This window comes from Alligator mississippiensis, chromosome 15 (assembly GCF_030867095.1).
Source record: "Alligator mississippiensis isolate rAllMis1 chromosome 15, rAllMis1, whole genome shotgun sequence".
NCBI classification, from domain to species: Eukaryota; Metazoa; Chordata; order Crocodylia; family Alligatoridae; genus Alligator; species Alligator mississippiensis.
In genome coordinates, this window is record NC_081838.1 from 24,855,971 (window position 1) to 24,872,176 (window position 16,206).

Genomic DNA, 16,206 nt, shown 5'->3' on the forward strand with positions numbered 1-16,206 from the left:
CATCCAGGTTCTGACACCACAGATTCACCTGCAGCGCCTGCTCTCCCTCCTGGCTGGGTGCTGTCACCTGCTGGCAGTCTCCCATCCATGTCCTAACTGCAGCTGGGCCTGCTTAGCACAGTAGGGCACCTGGTGGCCACAAGGGGTCATTGCTGCTCCACAATGGATGGTCTGTCATCATGATGACCCTAGCAGGACCTGCTTGGCTTGCAGTACTTGCCGTTAGCCACCTATCCAACTCCCACCCACAGATACACCTGCTTAGCTTGCAATTGTGGTTGGGATGCAGATGGGAGACTGCCAAGCAGATGGCAGCTTAGCCTTTCCCACCAGGGGCAGGTGCTGCCATCTGTTTGGCAGTCTCCCATCTGCATACCAACCACAACCAAGCCTGCTTAGTGCAGCGGGGATAACCACAGGGCCCGGTCCCTGTGCCCTGACTGCAGCCCAGTCCCTGCACAGGTGGCAGAGAGGCTGGAGCGGCTGAAGCAGGAGTATGAGGAGAAGCTGGCACAGAAGGAGGAGCTGCGGGCGCGCTCGGAGGACATGGAGCTCAAGCTGGACCGGGCTGACAAGCTGGTGTCAGGGCTTGCGGGCGAGAAGGCCCGCTGGGAGGAGACCGTGCAGGTGGGCACTACCTCCCTGACACCCTGGGGTGCCAGCATAGCCCCTTGGGCACCTCCTGAGCTCCAGGGCTGCTTTGGCAGGGTGCCTGGGGGCGGGCATTGGGGGATGTCCGTGCCCCCCGCACTGACCCCCAGCTGGACAGGGCCTGGACGAGGACCTGGGCTATGTGGTGGGTGACTGCCTGCTGGCTGCTGCCTTCCTGTCCTACATGGGGCCCTTCCTCTCCAACTACCGCGACGAGATCGTCTCCCAGATCTGGATGAAGCAGGTTAGAGGGTCGGAGGTCACGAGGGCAGGAGTCACATGGTGCTCAATGAGGGGCATGACATCATGGAGGGAGTGGGGCAGAGGGGTTGAGGTCATGGGGTAATGGGGTGCAGTGTCCTGGGGTCGGGTGGGGGTTATGGAGACTTGGAAACGGGGTTATAGGGGTCATGGGGGCTGGGGATCATGGGGTCATTGGAGTCATGGACTGGGGGTCATGGGGTCACGGGCAGGGTCCTAGGGGCCATGGGGGTTTTGGGTCATGGAGATGGGGTCATAGGTCACATGGATCGCGGGGATGGGATTATTGGGTTGTTGGAGTTGGACTGGGTGTCACAGGGCTTTGGAGTCATGGACTGGGGTCAGGGGTCACTGGCTGGGGGTCATAAGGTCATAGGGGTGGGGCGCAATACATGGGCTGGGGGGGTCACAGGCCTGGTTCCCAGGGACTAAAAGTCAGAGGACCTATGGGGGTGCAAGAGCAGGTCTTGGAAGCATGAGGTCACAGGAGCTGTGGGTCATAGGTTGGGGGTCACAGGGGCAAGGGATTGGTGCACCTCACAGGCTCGGGAGCGGACATGGGCTCATATAGGGACACAAAGCCAGGGGTAGGTCACAGGGGTCAGGGGCTAGAGATCAGAGGAGCAGGGGGCAGGGCTCGAGGGGTCACAAGGGCAGGGGTCACAGGTCAAGGAGGTGCCAGGCCCTGCCCAGATGTGGGGGGAGCCCCCTGCTGGCACACTCTGCCCTGTCTCCCCTGGGCCAGATCCTGCCTGGGGCCCAATCCTGAGACCTGGGGGCGTTCCCTGCCCCCAGGGGTGCTGGTGGGGGTGGGGTGCCCCAGGGGGGCCGGGCACCTGCTCACAGGGTGCCTAACAGATCCGGGAGGAGCAGGTGCCCTGCTCGCCACGCTTCTCGCTGCCTGGCTTCCTGGCCACCCCACCGACAGTGCGGACCTGGACGCTGCAGGGGCTGCCCTCTGATGCCTTCTCCACTGAGAACGGGCTCATCGTCACCCGTGGCACCCGGTGAGGGGTGGGGCAGAGGCAGCCAGCTCTAGGGTGGGTGCAGCTGGGCATACCAGGGACCTCTTGCTTGCCACTGAGAAGCAACCTGCTCTGGGGTGGAGCGTGGCTGCATATAACAGAGACCTGTAATTCAGCAGAGATGCAGCCAGCTCTGGGGATGGGAGCAGCTAGGGGACCTGTTGCTCAGCAAGCTCTGGGGTTGGTCACAGCTGGGTATAACAGGGATCCCTCAGCACTGAGATGTAGCCAGTTCTGGGGTGAACTATGGCTGCATATAACAGGGACCTGTAGCTCAGTAGAAATGCAGCCAGCTCTGGGGTGGGTCATGGCTGGGTAGAATAGAGCCCCTGCCAGGGCTGGCCATGCAGACAGCTCTGGGGAGGGGGCTGTGGGACCCCCAGATGTGAGAGGCTCCGTCCCACATGTGATCTCTTGCCCCTGGCGCCAGGTGGCCACTCATGATTGACCCCCAGGGCCAGGCCTCCAAGTGGATCAAGAACATGGAGGCAGACAAGGTACTGGGGCAGGGGTCAGAGGTTATGGGGTTGGGGGGCAAGGATAGGGCTGGGAGTGGGGAGGGGGGCACTGGGGCACCCAGAGGTATAGGTTCATGGCAGTATTGGAGGGTTAGGGGGTATATGGGATTGGGGCACTGGGTAGGGGTGGTCAGGAGAGCACTGAGTGGGGGTCAGGGTGGCACTGGGAGTCGGGGTATCAGGTCACAGGGTATGGGTTGGGGCACTGGGTAGGGGTTGGAGCACTGGGGGATCAGGGTGGCACTGTGGGGGTATGGGGTCAAATGACACTGGGGGGTCAGAGAGCACTAGGGGGTCAGGATGGCACCATGGGGGTCGGTGTATGGGGTCACAAGGTATGGGATTGGGGTACTGGGGGGTCAGGGTGGCACTGTAGGATCAGGGGGCACTGGATGGGGTCAGAGGGCTCTAGATGGGTCAGGGTAGCACTGGGGATAGGGGTATGGGGCTGGGGAATTGCGGGGTGGTCAGGGTGGCACTGTAGGGGTATGAGGTCATAGGGTATGGGCTCGGGGCCCTGGGTGGGGGTTAGAGGGCACTGGGTGGGGGTCAAGGGGCATTGGGGGGTCAGGGTATATGGAGTCAGGGACCACTGGGCAGGGCATGGGAGTCAATCCACTCTTCTATGCCCCCCACACCCAGCTGGGGCCCTGAGCTGCCCAGAGCCCCACCCCCTGGCAGCAGGCTCCGCCCCCAGCCCCTCCACTCTCCCCCCAGGGCCTGCGTATCTTGGATCTGCAGGGCGACTACCTGGGGGCGCTGGCGGGGGCTGTGCAGCAGGGGGTGCCGGTGCTGATCCATGACCTGCAGGAGCAGCTTGACCCTGCGCTCACACCCCTGCTGGGCCGTGCTGTCACCAGAGTGGGTGCGTGCCCGGATGCCCGGGTCCCCTCCTGGGGCCAGACGCCTGGGTTCCCTTCCAGGGCACCCAGACACCTGGGGGCCTGCACACCTGGGTTCCCTCTTGGGATCAGGATGCCTGGGGTCCCTCCCAGGGGCCCAGACACATGGATTCCCTCCAGGCTGCCTGGAAGCCTGGGTTCCCTCCTGGGATCGGGGCACCCAGACACCTGGGTTCCCTCACCTCTGTGGGGGGCCTGGACGCCTGGGTCTGCCGGCTGACGTGGCCTTTGGCAGGTGGCCGGCTGCTGCTGCGCCTGGGGGACCGGGAGGTGGAGTACAGCCCTGCCTTCCGCCTCTACCTCACCACCAAGCTGTCCAACCCACACTATGCACCCGAGACAGCTGCCCGCGCCGCCATTGTCAACTTCGCTGTCAAGGAGCAGGTGGGGGTGGGGCTGATGGGCTGGGGGTGGGGCTAACAGGAGGGGATGGGGCCGGCCTGGGAGGGGCGGAGCTAACTTGAGTAGGGGTGCAGCTAATACAGGGGGCAGAGCTAATATGGGCAGGGGGGTGAAGCTAATATGGGGTGGGGGACTAACAGGGGTAGGCTGGAGCTGACCCAGGCACTGGGTAGGGCCTCATACAGGAAGGAGTGGGGCTAATTTGGGGACGGGGTTAACCTGAAGGGGGTGGGTCTAACACAGGCAGGGGGAAGGCCAAGCAGGGCCCTGTTGACTTGGGGTGGGGGGGAATTTAACTTGGGGAGGGGGTGGGGCTCACCTGGGGAGGGGTGGAGCCAATACCCAGAGGGGCATGGCTAACATGGGGAGGGGGCAGGGCTTCCTCAGTGATGGGGCTGTCTTGTGGAGGGGGCAGGGCTAATAGAGAAAGAAGGTCAATATAGGGAGGGGTGGGGCAAGAGGGCTACTAAAGGGAGGGGTGGAGCTAATCCCAGGAGTTGGTAGGGCTAATGGGGAGGGGCTGGGCCTCCCACAGGGCCTGGAAGCACAGTTGCTGGGAATTGTGGTACGCAAGGAGCGCCCAGAGCTGGAGGAGCAGAAGGACACATTGGTGCTCAACATTGCAGCCGGCAAGAGGCGGCTGCAGGAGCTGGAGGATGAGATCCTCAGGTGGGGGTGTGTCCATCTCTGGAGTGGGCCCTGGCTGGGTGTAACAGGGACCCCCTGGACCATAGGGAGATGCAGCCAGCTCCTGGGTGGGCCCTGAACCCCTGCTCACATCCTCCCTTCGCCCCCCACAGGCTGCTGAACGAGGCAACAGGGTCACTGCTGGATGACTTGCAGCTGGTGACGACCCTGCAGAGCTCCAAGGTGACGGCCGGTGAGGTCAGTGACCAACTGGCCACCAGCGAGGCCACGGAGGCCAAGATCGATGCCGCTCGCGAGGTGAGGGGGTGGGGCTGGGCCTGGCTCCACCCTTGAGGAGAGTGAGGGGAGGGGCTGAGCCTGGGTCCACCCTTGAGAATGAGGGGAGGGGCTGGGCTGGGGCCTGATGGGGAGGGGCTATTTATGGATGACTCCACCTTCTGGGACAATGAGGAGAGGGGCTGGCTCCACCCTGAACTTGAAGGTGAGGCTGGGCTTCATTCCCCTAAGATGAGGGGGTAGTGGTGGCTCCCCTTGTTAGAGTCTGAGAGGAAGGGCTGGGCCTGGCTCCACCCCCAGGAGCCCCAGAGGGAAGAGCTATGCCTGGTCCTGCCTGAGGGAGAGGGGAGGAGCTGGCAATGGCCCCATGACCAGTGTCCTAGGGGTAGGGGCCAGGTCTGGCTTCACCCCCTGGGACCATGGGGGCCTGACATGCGTGTGCCCCCCCAGGCGTACCGGCCATGCGCCCAGCGGGCAGCCGTGCTCTTCTTTGTGCTGATGGACATGGGGCGCATTGACCCCATGTACCAGTTCTCGCTGGATGCCTACGTGGAGCTCTTCACCCTCAGCATTGCCCGCAGCCCCCGCGGTGCCCGCCTGGACGAGCGCATCCGCTGTCTCAATGACCACCACACCTACGCCGTCTACAGGTGCCCTCTGTAGCCCCCTCTACTTCTCCTACACTTTCTGCAGGTCCTGCCGCCGCATGTACTGTCCTGTGGCCCCCTGCACCTCCCCTGTACCTTCTGCACATCCTGTTGCCACCTTTCCCCCCCATCGCCCCGCACCTCTCCTAAACTGTCTGCAGGTCCCACCACTGCCTGTACCATCCCGTGGCCCACCGCACCTCCCCTACACCTTCTGCACATCCTGCCACCCCTACACTTTTCTGCAGGCCCTGAAACCACCTGTACCCCTCCACAGCCCCCTACACCTTCCTTACACTGTCTGCAGGTCCTGCTGCTGCCTGTACCCCCTACAACTGTCCGTGCTACATCTATGCCACCTGCAGGAAGCCCAGAGCTGCTGCCTGTACAGCCTGAACCCTCTACAGCCCCCTGCACTGCCACACCACACCTATGCTGTCTATGTGTACTGTGTATCTATGTGTCTGTGTACTGTGGTATCACTGCCTGTGCCCCCCAAGGTTCCACTAAACCACATCTACACCATCTGTAATCACCACAATACCACTGCCTGTACCCGTATGTGGCCCCATGCACCCCACCTGTGCTGTCTACAGGTACTGTAGTATTGTCACCTATACCCCTTACAGCCCTCCGTACAATCTAACCCCACGCCAAGTGTTGCCACCTGTACTCCCTACTTCCCCACATCCCCATGCCACATCTATACTGTGTATAGGTGACATCATCTGTACCCCCTGCACTCCCACAACACATTTATACTGTGTACAAGCGCTGCTGCCTGTATCCCCTACATTCCTACACCTCACCTACACTCTGTTCAGGTGCCACCTGTACCACCTACACCCAAATACCACACATGTACAGGTGCCACACTATTCCTGGCTGTGCCCCCTGCCCCCACAACAAACCTATGCTGTCCACATGTACCGCTGCTTATAAGCCCTACAGTTTTTGCACCCCTGTACACACCACTCCATACCTGCATAGTGTGCATTCTACGCACGCAGACTGCACCTACACCAGCTATATAGGTAGGTACTGCTACCTTTATCACATACACCCCCCTACCATGCACAAGTACCACCATGAGGCTGCTGCCCTCCATACACTGCACACCTACACCATATGCAGCTACAGCCTGAGGAGTGACGCCCTCCACACACACCCCTCCCATCTTTCTTCCATACAGTGCCTAGTGTCTGCTACCTCTGATACACAGACACCCATCCCTCACAACACCCTGCTGGCTGGGGGTACCTGCAAGCTGGTGCCAGCCACCCCCTTTGCCTCTAGCGACCCCACAATGAGCCTTTGACCTTTGCTGCTGCCTGGTGACTTCTGGTAATCCCAGTGACCCCTTGCCCTTTGGTGAACCTGCTGATTCCTGACTCTTACTGTGCTTTGGTGACTCCTGATCCCTCCCAGTGACCCCTAGCCCTTTGTTCCCTAAGTGATCTCCGACCCCCGATAACCCTCCAGGGATGCCTAAATATAGGTGCCCCCACTAATCCCTGATCCTTAGTGCTCCTTGGTGACCCCTGTCTCAGTGACACCCCAGCAACCCCTGAATCTTAATGCCCTCCTGGTGACTAATGACTCTTACTACCCTGAGTGACCTTTGCCCCCTGTGACCTATGCCCCCAGGTACGCCTGCCGCGGGCTCTTTGAGTGCCACAAGCTGCTCTTTAGCTTCCACATGTGTGCCAAGATCCTGGAGGTGGCTGGGAGCCTCCACACGGATGAGTACAGCTTCTTCCTGCGCGGGGGCGTGGTGAGCGGGGCTGTGGGTCAGGAGTGAGGAGCATGTGGGGGGCAGGAGCCTGCAGTTTGGGAGTGAGGCACACTGGCAGGGCTGAGGGAGGGGCAGGGGCTGCAGGTTGGGAGTGAGGGGCACCGGCAGGGCCCGGGGTGGGCAGAGGGCTTTGGGTTGGGAGTGAAGGGCACCGGCAGGGCCCGGAGGGGGGCGGCAGAGGGCTTTGGGTTGGAAGTGAGGGGCCCAGGGCAGCCATGACGGGTGCGGACATGGGCACAGGTGCTAGACCATGAGGGGCAGATGGACAACCCGTGCCCATCCTGGCTGCCCGATGCCTACTGGGACAATGTGACAGAGCTGGACAAGTTGCCGAGCTTCCATGGCATCATGAACTCCTTCGAGCAGCACCCACGTGACTGGCACCTCTGGTACAGCAGTGCCCGGCCTGAGCGGGCCCTGCTGCCAGGTGCGCCTAGATGCCTGGGTTCCTTTGTAGGGAGGGGGAGAGGGGAAGCCTGCATGCCTGGGTTCCCCCAGTCCTGGGAAGGCCAAGCGGGCCCACATCCCTGGGTCCTGCAGGGGCAGGGCCATGGCTGACCCCGCCCCCTGTGCAGGGGAGTGGGAGAACGCATGCGGGCAGCTGCAGCGGATGTTGGTGGTGCGGGCACTGCGCCCTGACCGCGTGGGGCTCTGCATCAGTGCCTTCGTCGTCTCCCATCTGGGCTCTGCCTTTGTCGAGCCACCTGTGCTCTCCATGAAGGCCGTGAGTGGGGTGGGGCTTGCGGGGCTTCTTGGGTGGGGGTGGGGCATGTGGGGTCTGGGCCGTGGCCTGCCACGGTGGAGGTGGGGCTTACAGCACCTAGAGGTGCGGCCTGCCAGAATAGGGTGGGACTGGCAGGCATGTTGAGGGCAGGGTTTATAAAACCTGGCGGTGTGGTCTACCAGGTAGGTTGGGTCTGGCAGGTATGTGTGGGGGGGTGGGCTTACAGGGCATAGGGATGTGGCCCACCAGGACGGGGTGGGGCTGGCAGGCATGTGGGAGGCAGGGATTTCAGGGCTGACAGGTGTGGCCTATCAGGATGCGGGAGGAGGACTGGCAACTGTCTGAGGCGGAACTTAGCAATGTGGGGGGAAGTTTACAGGGCCTGGGGGTGTGGCCTGCCAGGATGCAGTGGTGCTGGCAGGCATGTATGGGGTGGGGCTTATAAAACTTGAGGGTGTGGCCTACCAGGATGGCATGGGGCGGGCAGCCATGTGAGGTGGGGCTTCTCAGTGTAGGGGGAAGTTTACAGGGCCTGGGGGTGTGACCTGCCAGGATGGGTGGGGCTAGCAGCCATGTGGGGCAGGGCCTTCCAGCATGGGGGCAGGGCTCACAAGGCCTGGGGGTGTGGCCTATCAGGATGGGGTGTAGCTGGCAGGCACAGAGGGGGGTGAGACTTGGGGTCTAGGGATGTGGCCTAACTGGGTGGGGCTGGGGGTGGAGCTGGCATCCATGGGTGGGACTTATGAGGCCCAGGGGCATGGCCCAGCAGCGAGTGCTGCAGCCCTGCCCCCGGCCCACCCTCAGGTGTTGGAAGACTCGTTGCCACGGACGCCGCTGGTGTTTGTGCTGTCGCCCGGTGTGGACCCGGCACCAGGGCTGCTGCAGCTGGCGGAGCAGGTGGGCATGGCCCTGCGCCTGCACGCCCTCTCACTGGGCCAGGGCCAGGCCCCCATTGCCACCCGCATGATCCAGGAGGGCGTGCGCCACGGTGAGGCTCACACACGCACATGTGCTGGTGACACACATGTGTATGGGGATGCGCAGATGCACCCAGCACTCTTATGCATACATACACACCAATATGTGTGCATACGTGTATACCTATATATATATACATGTACACGTATATACACGCATACAGACATATGCACATGTATAATGTATTTACACACTTCCAGGCACGCAGCTGTAGAGACCTAGCTCGGCATGTAAATACAACGCCCTTACGTACACGCAGTTGCACCCACATGGTTCTTATCCCTGGGCACACGCACCCGCACACATCTAACACCATTGGGCATACACAGCCATAGTGACCTAATTGGGTACACACCCTCCACCCCCCCACCCCCCGTACACAGTTGCACACACATGGTCAATATCCCTGGGCACGTACAACCACACATTTCCGATACTCTCGAACACGTGTACAGCCCTAACCAGTTAGCTGTACATATGCACACACAACACTGCCACCCCCTCAAAGTACACACAGCCCCTGTGCGTGCACATACACAACACCCCCAGGCGCACACATCCACACATGCAAAAGCCCTGGCTCCACACTGAGCCACACATACAAAGAGCCAGCCGATGTCTTGGCATACGCGGCTGCGCATAGCTACACACGATACCCTGGGTGCGCACAGCCACACACGCAAGGGGCCTAGTTACACACAGCCACACTGAGACAGGGCTGGGGGCATGGGTGGAGGGAGCAGTGCCTGGGTGGCCCAGGCAGGTGAGGGTTGTTAGAAGCCTGGCTAACTATGGGCATGGGTTACTGGGGACCCAGAGGTGTGGGTTGCTAGAGGCAACCTGGGTTACCATGGGCATGGGTTGCTGCTGACCTAGGTGTGCAGGTTGCTAAGGGTTTGTGGGAGTGAGTTGCCAGGGGAAACAGGCATGGGTTGCTAGAAGCCTGGCTAACTGGGCATGGGCTGCTAGGGACCCAGGGGTGTGGGTTGCCAGGAGGCTGTGGGGGGCAGGTTGCCAGGGGAAATGGGCATGGGTTGCTAGGGGCAACCTGGCTTACCATGGGCACAGGTTGCTAGGACACTGTGGGTCTGGAAAGGGTCCCCTGGGACCTGGAGGTCCACAGGACCCATGTGGACCATCTGGGCATCCTGCAGGGAGCTGGGTGTTCCTCGCCAACTGCCACCTGTCACTATCGTGGATGCCGCAGCTGGCAAAGCTGGTGGAGCAGCTGGCAGCCGAGGACCCGCACCCCGACTTCCGCCTGTGGCTCAGCTCCAGCCCCCATCCTGGCTTCCCCATTTCTGTGCTGCAGGCTGCCATCAAGGTCACCACCGAGCCACCCACGGTGAGCTGGTGCGGGGGTGGGGAGGGCGGGCACCGCTTGGAGAGGGGAGGGGGACAGTGCCCACGCTGACCCGATACCCCCTGTTGTTTGCCCCACAGGGCCTGAAGGCCAACATGACGCGCCTGTACCAGCTGGTGACGGAGCCGCAGTTTGGGCGCTGCAGCCGCCTGGCACGCTACAAGAAGCTGCTCTTCGCCCTCTGCTTCTTCCACAGTCTCCTGCTGGAGCGGCGCCAGTTCCTGCAGCTGGGCTGGAATGTCATCTATGGCTTCAATGACTCCGATTTCGAGGTAGGTGTAGCGGGCACACGCCAAGTGCCACACAGTGTGCACATGGGAGGTGCTACAGGCCTGGGGACAGGCTATGTGCTATAGAGCGGGCACATGGGAGGTGCTACGGGCCTGGCACGTGCAATATGTCAGGGTCATGTGAGGTGTTACGTGCTTGGAATATGCTACATGCTATGTGGAAGGCATGTGTGAGCTGTTACATGTCTGGGAACATGCTACATGCTAGACAACAGGCACATATGAAGTGTTACATGCCTGGTACATGCTATATGTCAGGCACATTGGAGATGCTACGGGCCTGGGGATATACTACACATATGGCAGGCACATGTGAGATGACTAGACATTAGGAAGAACTTCTTCACAGTTCGAGTGGCCAAGGTCTGGAACGGGCTCCCAAGGGAGGTGGTGCTCTCCCCTCCCCTGGGGGTCTTCAAGGGGAGGTTAGATAGGCATCTAGCTGGGGTCATCTAAACCCAGCACTCTCTCCTGCCTATGCGGGGGGTCGGACTCGATGATCTATTGAGGTCCCTTCCGACCCTAACATCTATGAATCTATGATTCGGGCCTGGGAACATGCTATGCTATATGGCAGGCACATGTTAGATGCTATGTGTCTGGGAACATGCTACATGCTACACATTAGGCACATGTGAGGTGTTCCATGCCTGGTACATGCTACATGTCAGGCACATGTGAAATGCCACATGCCTGGGGACATGCTAGACAGGCACATGGGAAATGCTTTGCATTTGGGGGACACGTTACATGCCACACTACACGCTTGGGGACATGTTGTGTGCCAGATATATGCTACGTATCTAGGAACATGCCACATGCTAGGCACACACCACATGCCATGTTGCAGGCTACACACCAGGTACATTACATGCTGTATGACTGGGGATACATGCCTGACACCACATCCTACACACCTGGGGATGCGGTACATGTTTAGGGATACAATACGTACTACATACCAGGTGCACATCACACACTACATGCCTGGGCACACATTATACACGATACACCTTAGCACACGTCCCACACAAGGCATGTGTTACATACCAGGTGTGTTACACACAAAATGTCTTGGCACAGGTTACACTGTACGTGCGTGCATACAGGCTATATGTGCGGGCACACAATCCATGTGTGGGCACATGCTGCATAGCAGGCAGATGGCACACACCAGGGCACATGCTACACACGAGGCAAATGCCACATGTCCACACCTCAGATGCACTTCATATGCGATGTGCTGGGTATATGCTATGTTACACAACAGAGCCTGGGCACAACAGGCCTGGGCACATGCACAACAGGCCTGGGCAGACGCAATAGCCGTCCCCACGGTGCAGGATCGTAATGCCCTTGGCCCTGGGGCCCTAACCCGGGGGGTGGGTCTCAACCAGTGCTCTGTCCTCAGGTGCTCCCAGCCTATGCAGCCCAAGACAACATTCCCTGCCTTAGTTTCCCTCTCTCTGCCTCAGTTTCTCTCTTGTCCTTGTTTCCTCTCCCACCTCAGTGCTGTACTGCCTTATTGCTTTTCCATCCCACCTCGGTTTCCCTTGCTCTGCCTCAGTTCCCCTCACCTCAGTTTCCTGCCTCAGTTTCCCCTCCCTGCCTAAGTTTCCCCTTCTCTTAGTTTCCCTTCCTCTGCCTTAGTTTCCCCATCTCAGTTTCTCCTCCTTTGTTTCAGTTTCCCCTCTTGTCCCTGTTTCCCCCATCTTAGTTCCCTTCTGCCTCATTGCTTTCCCTTCCTCTGCCTCAGTTTCCCTCTTCTCTATCTTAGTTTCCTCCCAGTCTCAGTCCCCCCCACCCCCTGCCTCAGTTTCCCCCCTTATTCCTCCACCTGAGATCAGGGTCCCCAGGTTGGGGTGGGGGCAGAGGAATCCCCCCAGGGGGCAGGTCCTGCTATGACCTTCCCCCCCCTCCCCTGTCAGGTGTCAGAGAACCTGCTGAGCCTCTACCTAGATGAGTACGAGGAGACGCCGTGGGAGGCACTGCGCTACCTCATCGCGGGTGTCAACTATGGTGGTCACGTGACAGACAACTGGGACCGGCGCCTCCTGCTAGCCTACAGCAGTGACTGCTTCTGCGAGCAGGCCTTAGCCACGCCCTTCTACAAGTAATGGGCTGGGGCTTCTCCGGGGCGCCGGGCTTCCTGGGGAGGCGGGGCTGCTCTTCCTCCCCCCCCACCTCAATTGACTATGTGCAGCTCTCCAGGTGTGCTCCCCCCTCCTTTGGGTGACAGGGTGCTCTTAGGAGAGGGTGCAGGGCTATCTGGGGTGGGTGGGGCTTAGTTCCTGCCATGTGGCTACACCCCTTCTAGGTTCTAGTGGGGAGATAATATGAAAGGGGCAAGATGGATCTGACTGCTTCTGCCCAGGGGATGGGGCTACACAGGGGTGGGGCCTGCCCAAGCCACACCCCCTACAGATCCAAGGGGGCAGAGCCAGCTGAGCCCCAAGGGCTGTACACTGCTTTCATCTTGGCCATGCCCCACTGTGGATCCAGGGGGCAGGGCCTGCACAGCCTCCACCAACTGTGGTGCTCTCATTAGGCATGCCCCTATGGATCCAGGGGGAGGGTAATCCAGGGGGCGGGGCCTGCTAGTCCACCACCTGTGGTGCTCTGATTGGCCACAACTCATGGATCCAGGGGCCTTCTGAGCCCCCACCACTCTCATCATGGCCACAGCCCCTAAGGTGAGGTCTGTTGAGCCTGGCCCCACCTCCAGCAGCCTAGAGGGGGCATGGCTAAGATGGGGAGGGGGCGGGGCCAGCTGACGCTGCACCCCCATGGCAGGCTGTCAGCGCTGGACACCTACTACATCCCGAAGGACGGGGACCTGGCATCATACCGGGAGCACATCAGCATGCTGCCGGCCCATGACCCCCCGGGCGCCTTCGGGCAGCACACCAATGCTGCTGCTGCCGCTGCCATCAGCACTGCCCGCACCCTGCTTGACACCCTGCTGGCCTTGCAGCCCCAACGCCCACCCAGCCCTGCCGCCCAGAGCCGTGAGGACAAGGTGCGATCTACCTGGGGACGCCAAGTTGGGGTCTGGCAGGGTCAGCCTTGCCTGGCCCAAGCCGGGGGTTGGGAGGCAGGTGGTGGGGTCGTGACCCCCTTGGCTGCCCCTCCACAGGTGCTGGAGCTGGCGGGTGACGTGCTGGCACGGGTACCCACTGAGCTGGACCTTGTGGGTGCCCGCCAGGTGCTAGCCGACGACCCCTCACCCCTCACTGTGGTACTGCTGCAGGAGATGCAGCGCTACAATGCCCTGCTGCGCGTTGTCAGGTCTGCCCTGGGACACCTGGGTGTCATCGTTGTGTGTGTGTCTCTCCCCCCCCCCCCCCCCCCCCCCCCCCCCGGGCACCTGCGTTCTCACTCAGGAGCAGGGAGCAGGGTGGGAGCTCAGATGCCTGGGTTCTATGCCCGCTGTGGGGGGGTAAGGGATGCTGGGAGCACCCAGACACCTGGGTCCTCTCCCTGAGCGAGCTGGACCCCCCATCCTGATTTCCTGTCCTGCTTGGGACGGGTGTGAGGGGGAGGCTGGTGGGTGTTGGATGCTGGTGGGCAGGCATTCCTAGAGCTCCTCCCTCTCTGACCCCACCCCCGCCCCAGGTCCTCATTGGTGGAACTAGAGAAGGGCATCCAGGGTCTGGTGGTGATGTCGACCACACTGGAGGAGATCTTCAACTGCATCCATGATGCCCGCGTGCCCCCCCTCTGGGAGCGGGTGAGATATCCACCCCCGGCCCAGGCACCTGGGTTCTCTCCAATCCTGGGTGGGCAGGGAGGTCTAGGTGTTAGAGCTGGGGCCGGGCAGCTGCAAAGCCTGGACACCTGGGTTCTTTTCCTGCTCCGGCCAGGATTGTGGGCTGCACTAGAACTCCCAGCAGGTATGACTGGGGTAGGGGGAGGCAGAGGTCCCACATACCCATTTCCCCTCCTCTTCCCACCCTGTCCCCAGGCCTACCCATCACTGAAGCCGCTGGGGTCCTGGACGCGGGACCTGGGGCAGCGAGTGGAGCAGTTGGCCCGTTGGGCTGAGACCGCCCACCCCCCAGTGCTCTTCTGGCTTGGTGGCTTCACATTCCCCACTGGCTTTCTGACTGCTGTGCTGCAGGGCGCTGCCCGCCAGAGCAAGGTGCGCTGACGCCTGGGTCCCGCTGGGTGGAGGCAGCCAAAGCAGGCCGGGACACCTGGGCTCTGGATATCTATGGGGGCTGGGGGTAGAACCAGGGCGGGCCCAGATGCCCCAGGGGCAGGCAGGGGGCCACAGGCAGCAAAGTGGGCACCACCCAGACACCTGGGTCCTGTGGCATGCCCTGCTGCCACCCTCAGGTGGCTGTGGACTCACTGTCCTGGGAGTTCATCGTCTCCACCGTGGATGACAGCAATCTGGTCTACCCGCCCAAGGTGGGTGCTGGCCCCACCCCTGACTCCCCTCCAGCTCCACCTATCCCTGAGTCACCACCCCTGATTGTACCCTAGTCCCAGCCCTGCTCCTGACTCTGCCCTGGCCCTCTCCAGCCCTGCCTCTGTCCCTGAAGCCCCAGCCCTGCCCTGATTCCAGGTAGCCCCACCCCTGATTCCAGGCCTTCCTGTCCCTGCAGCCATGCCCCCACCCCAGCCCCTTCCAGCCCCGCCCCTGGTTCCATGGCCTCCAGCTCTATTCCTGAAACCCTGACTCCAGCCCCACCCCTATCTCTGGAGACCCGCCTCCTAGCCCCCTCCAACCCTGCCCCAGCCCTAAAGCCCCGCCTCTAACTGCCCCACTTTTTTACAGCCCTGCCCTGCCTCCTGGTTCCACTGGCCCTGCCCGATTCCAGCCCCACCCCAACTCTGCCCCCTTATCTCCAGGCCTGCCTCTATCCCTGGAGACCCATCTTCTAGTCCCCTACAGCCTTACCCTTTGTCCCTGGAGCCCCGCCCCTGATTCTGTCTCTGACCCCTGCTTCCATGTAGCCCTGCCCCTATCCCTGGAGGTCTACCCCCTAGTCCCCTGTAGCCCTGCCCCTATTCCTCCAGCCCTGCTCCCTGGCCATGCCCCTGATGCCAGCCTGTCTCACAGGAGGGTGTGTGGGTTCGAGGGCTGTTCCTGGAGGGTGCGGGCTGGGACCGGCGGAACTCGTGCCTGGCAGAGGCAGCACCCATGCAGCTGGTCTGCGCCCTGCCCAGTGTGCACTTCCGGCCAGTCGAGAGCCGGAAGAAGGCGGGCAGAGGTGAGCAGGGTGGGGCACAAGGGGGTTGAACCTGGGTGGGGTCTAGCAGGGAACACATGGGGGCATACCCTTGGGATGGGGTCTAGCGTGGGGAGGGCAGAGGCGGGGCGGAGTAAGGGCAGGTGAGGGTATATCAGGGGGCGGGGTCTAGCATGGGGGCGGAGTCGGGGCAGGTGAGAGGCATATGAGGGGTGAAGGTGGGACCCTGCATGGGCCGGCGTGGGGGCGGGGTAAGGTCCAGTTGGGGCAGGGTCACCTGGGGGCGGGACTTGACCCCGCCCTTCCCCCACCCCCAGGCTTCTACTCGTGCCCGCTGTACGTGTGCCCGCGCCGCGCCGCCGGGTTTGTGCTGACGCTGGATCTGCGCGCGGGCGCGGCTGCCCCCGAGACCTGGGCCAAGCGCGGCGCCGCGGCCCTGCTCAGCCTCGACGTGTAGCGCCGCCCCCAATAAACTGCTGACCGTGCCCTCACCGCCTCCTGCCTCAGTTTCCCCGCCCCCAGGGAGGG

At 61.7% G+C, this 16,206-nt stretch overlaps 1 protein-coding gene across 5 annotated transcripts in view; it reads left to right on the forward strand.

Annotated features, from left to right (window-relative positions):
- Positions 1-16,163, forward strand: part of DNAH2 (dynein axonemal heavy chain 2) — a 91,043-nt gene extending 74,880 nt beyond the window's left edge. For 4 of the 5 annotated variants that reach the window (XM_059718610.1, XM_059718611.1, XM_059718614.1 and 1 more), the window contains 23 exons: positions 463-627; positions 770-895; positions 1,771-1,919; positions 2,368-2,434; positions 3,173-3,320; positions 3,593-3,741; positions 4,295-4,428; positions 4,560-4,704; positions 5,134-5,333; positions 6,978-7,104; positions 7,366-7,552; positions 7,701-7,849; positions 8,654-8,837; positions 9,982-10,172; positions 10,271-10,462; positions 12,409-12,593; positions 13,274-13,499; positions 13,617-13,768; positions 14,096-14,210; positions 14,445-14,621; positions 14,819-14,893; positions 15,549-15,699; positions 15,996-16,163. In XM_059718610.1, the coding sequence (XP_059574593.1) occupies positions 463-627; positions 770-895; positions 1,771-1,919; positions 2,368-2,434; positions 3,173-3,320; positions 3,593-3,741; positions 4,295-4,428; positions 4,560-4,704; positions 5,134-5,333; positions 6,978-7,104; positions 7,366-7,552; positions 7,701-7,849; positions 8,654-8,837; positions 9,982-10,172; positions 10,271-10,462; positions 12,409-12,593; positions 13,274-13,499; positions 13,617-13,768; positions 14,096-14,210; positions 14,445-14,621; positions 14,819-14,893; positions 15,549-15,699; positions 15,996-16,135 (3,534 nt within the window). In that variant the 3' untranslated portion in view covers positions 16,136-16,163. The remainder of the gene's footprint in view (positions 1-462; positions 628-769; positions 896-1,770; positions 1,920-2,367; positions 2,435-3,172; positions 3,321-3,592; positions 3,742-4,294; positions 4,429-4,559; positions 4,705-5,133; positions 5,334-6,977; positions 7,105-7,365; positions 7,553-7,700; positions 7,850-8,653; positions 8,838-9,981; positions 10,173-10,270; positions 10,463-12,408; positions 12,594-13,273; positions 13,500-13,616; positions 13,769-14,095; positions 14,211-14,444; positions 14,622-14,818; positions 14,894-15,548; positions 15,700-15,995) is intronic. The other variant, XM_059718612.1, reaches the window with a different exon arrangement.
- Positions 16,164-16,206: the final 43 nt, after the last annotated feature.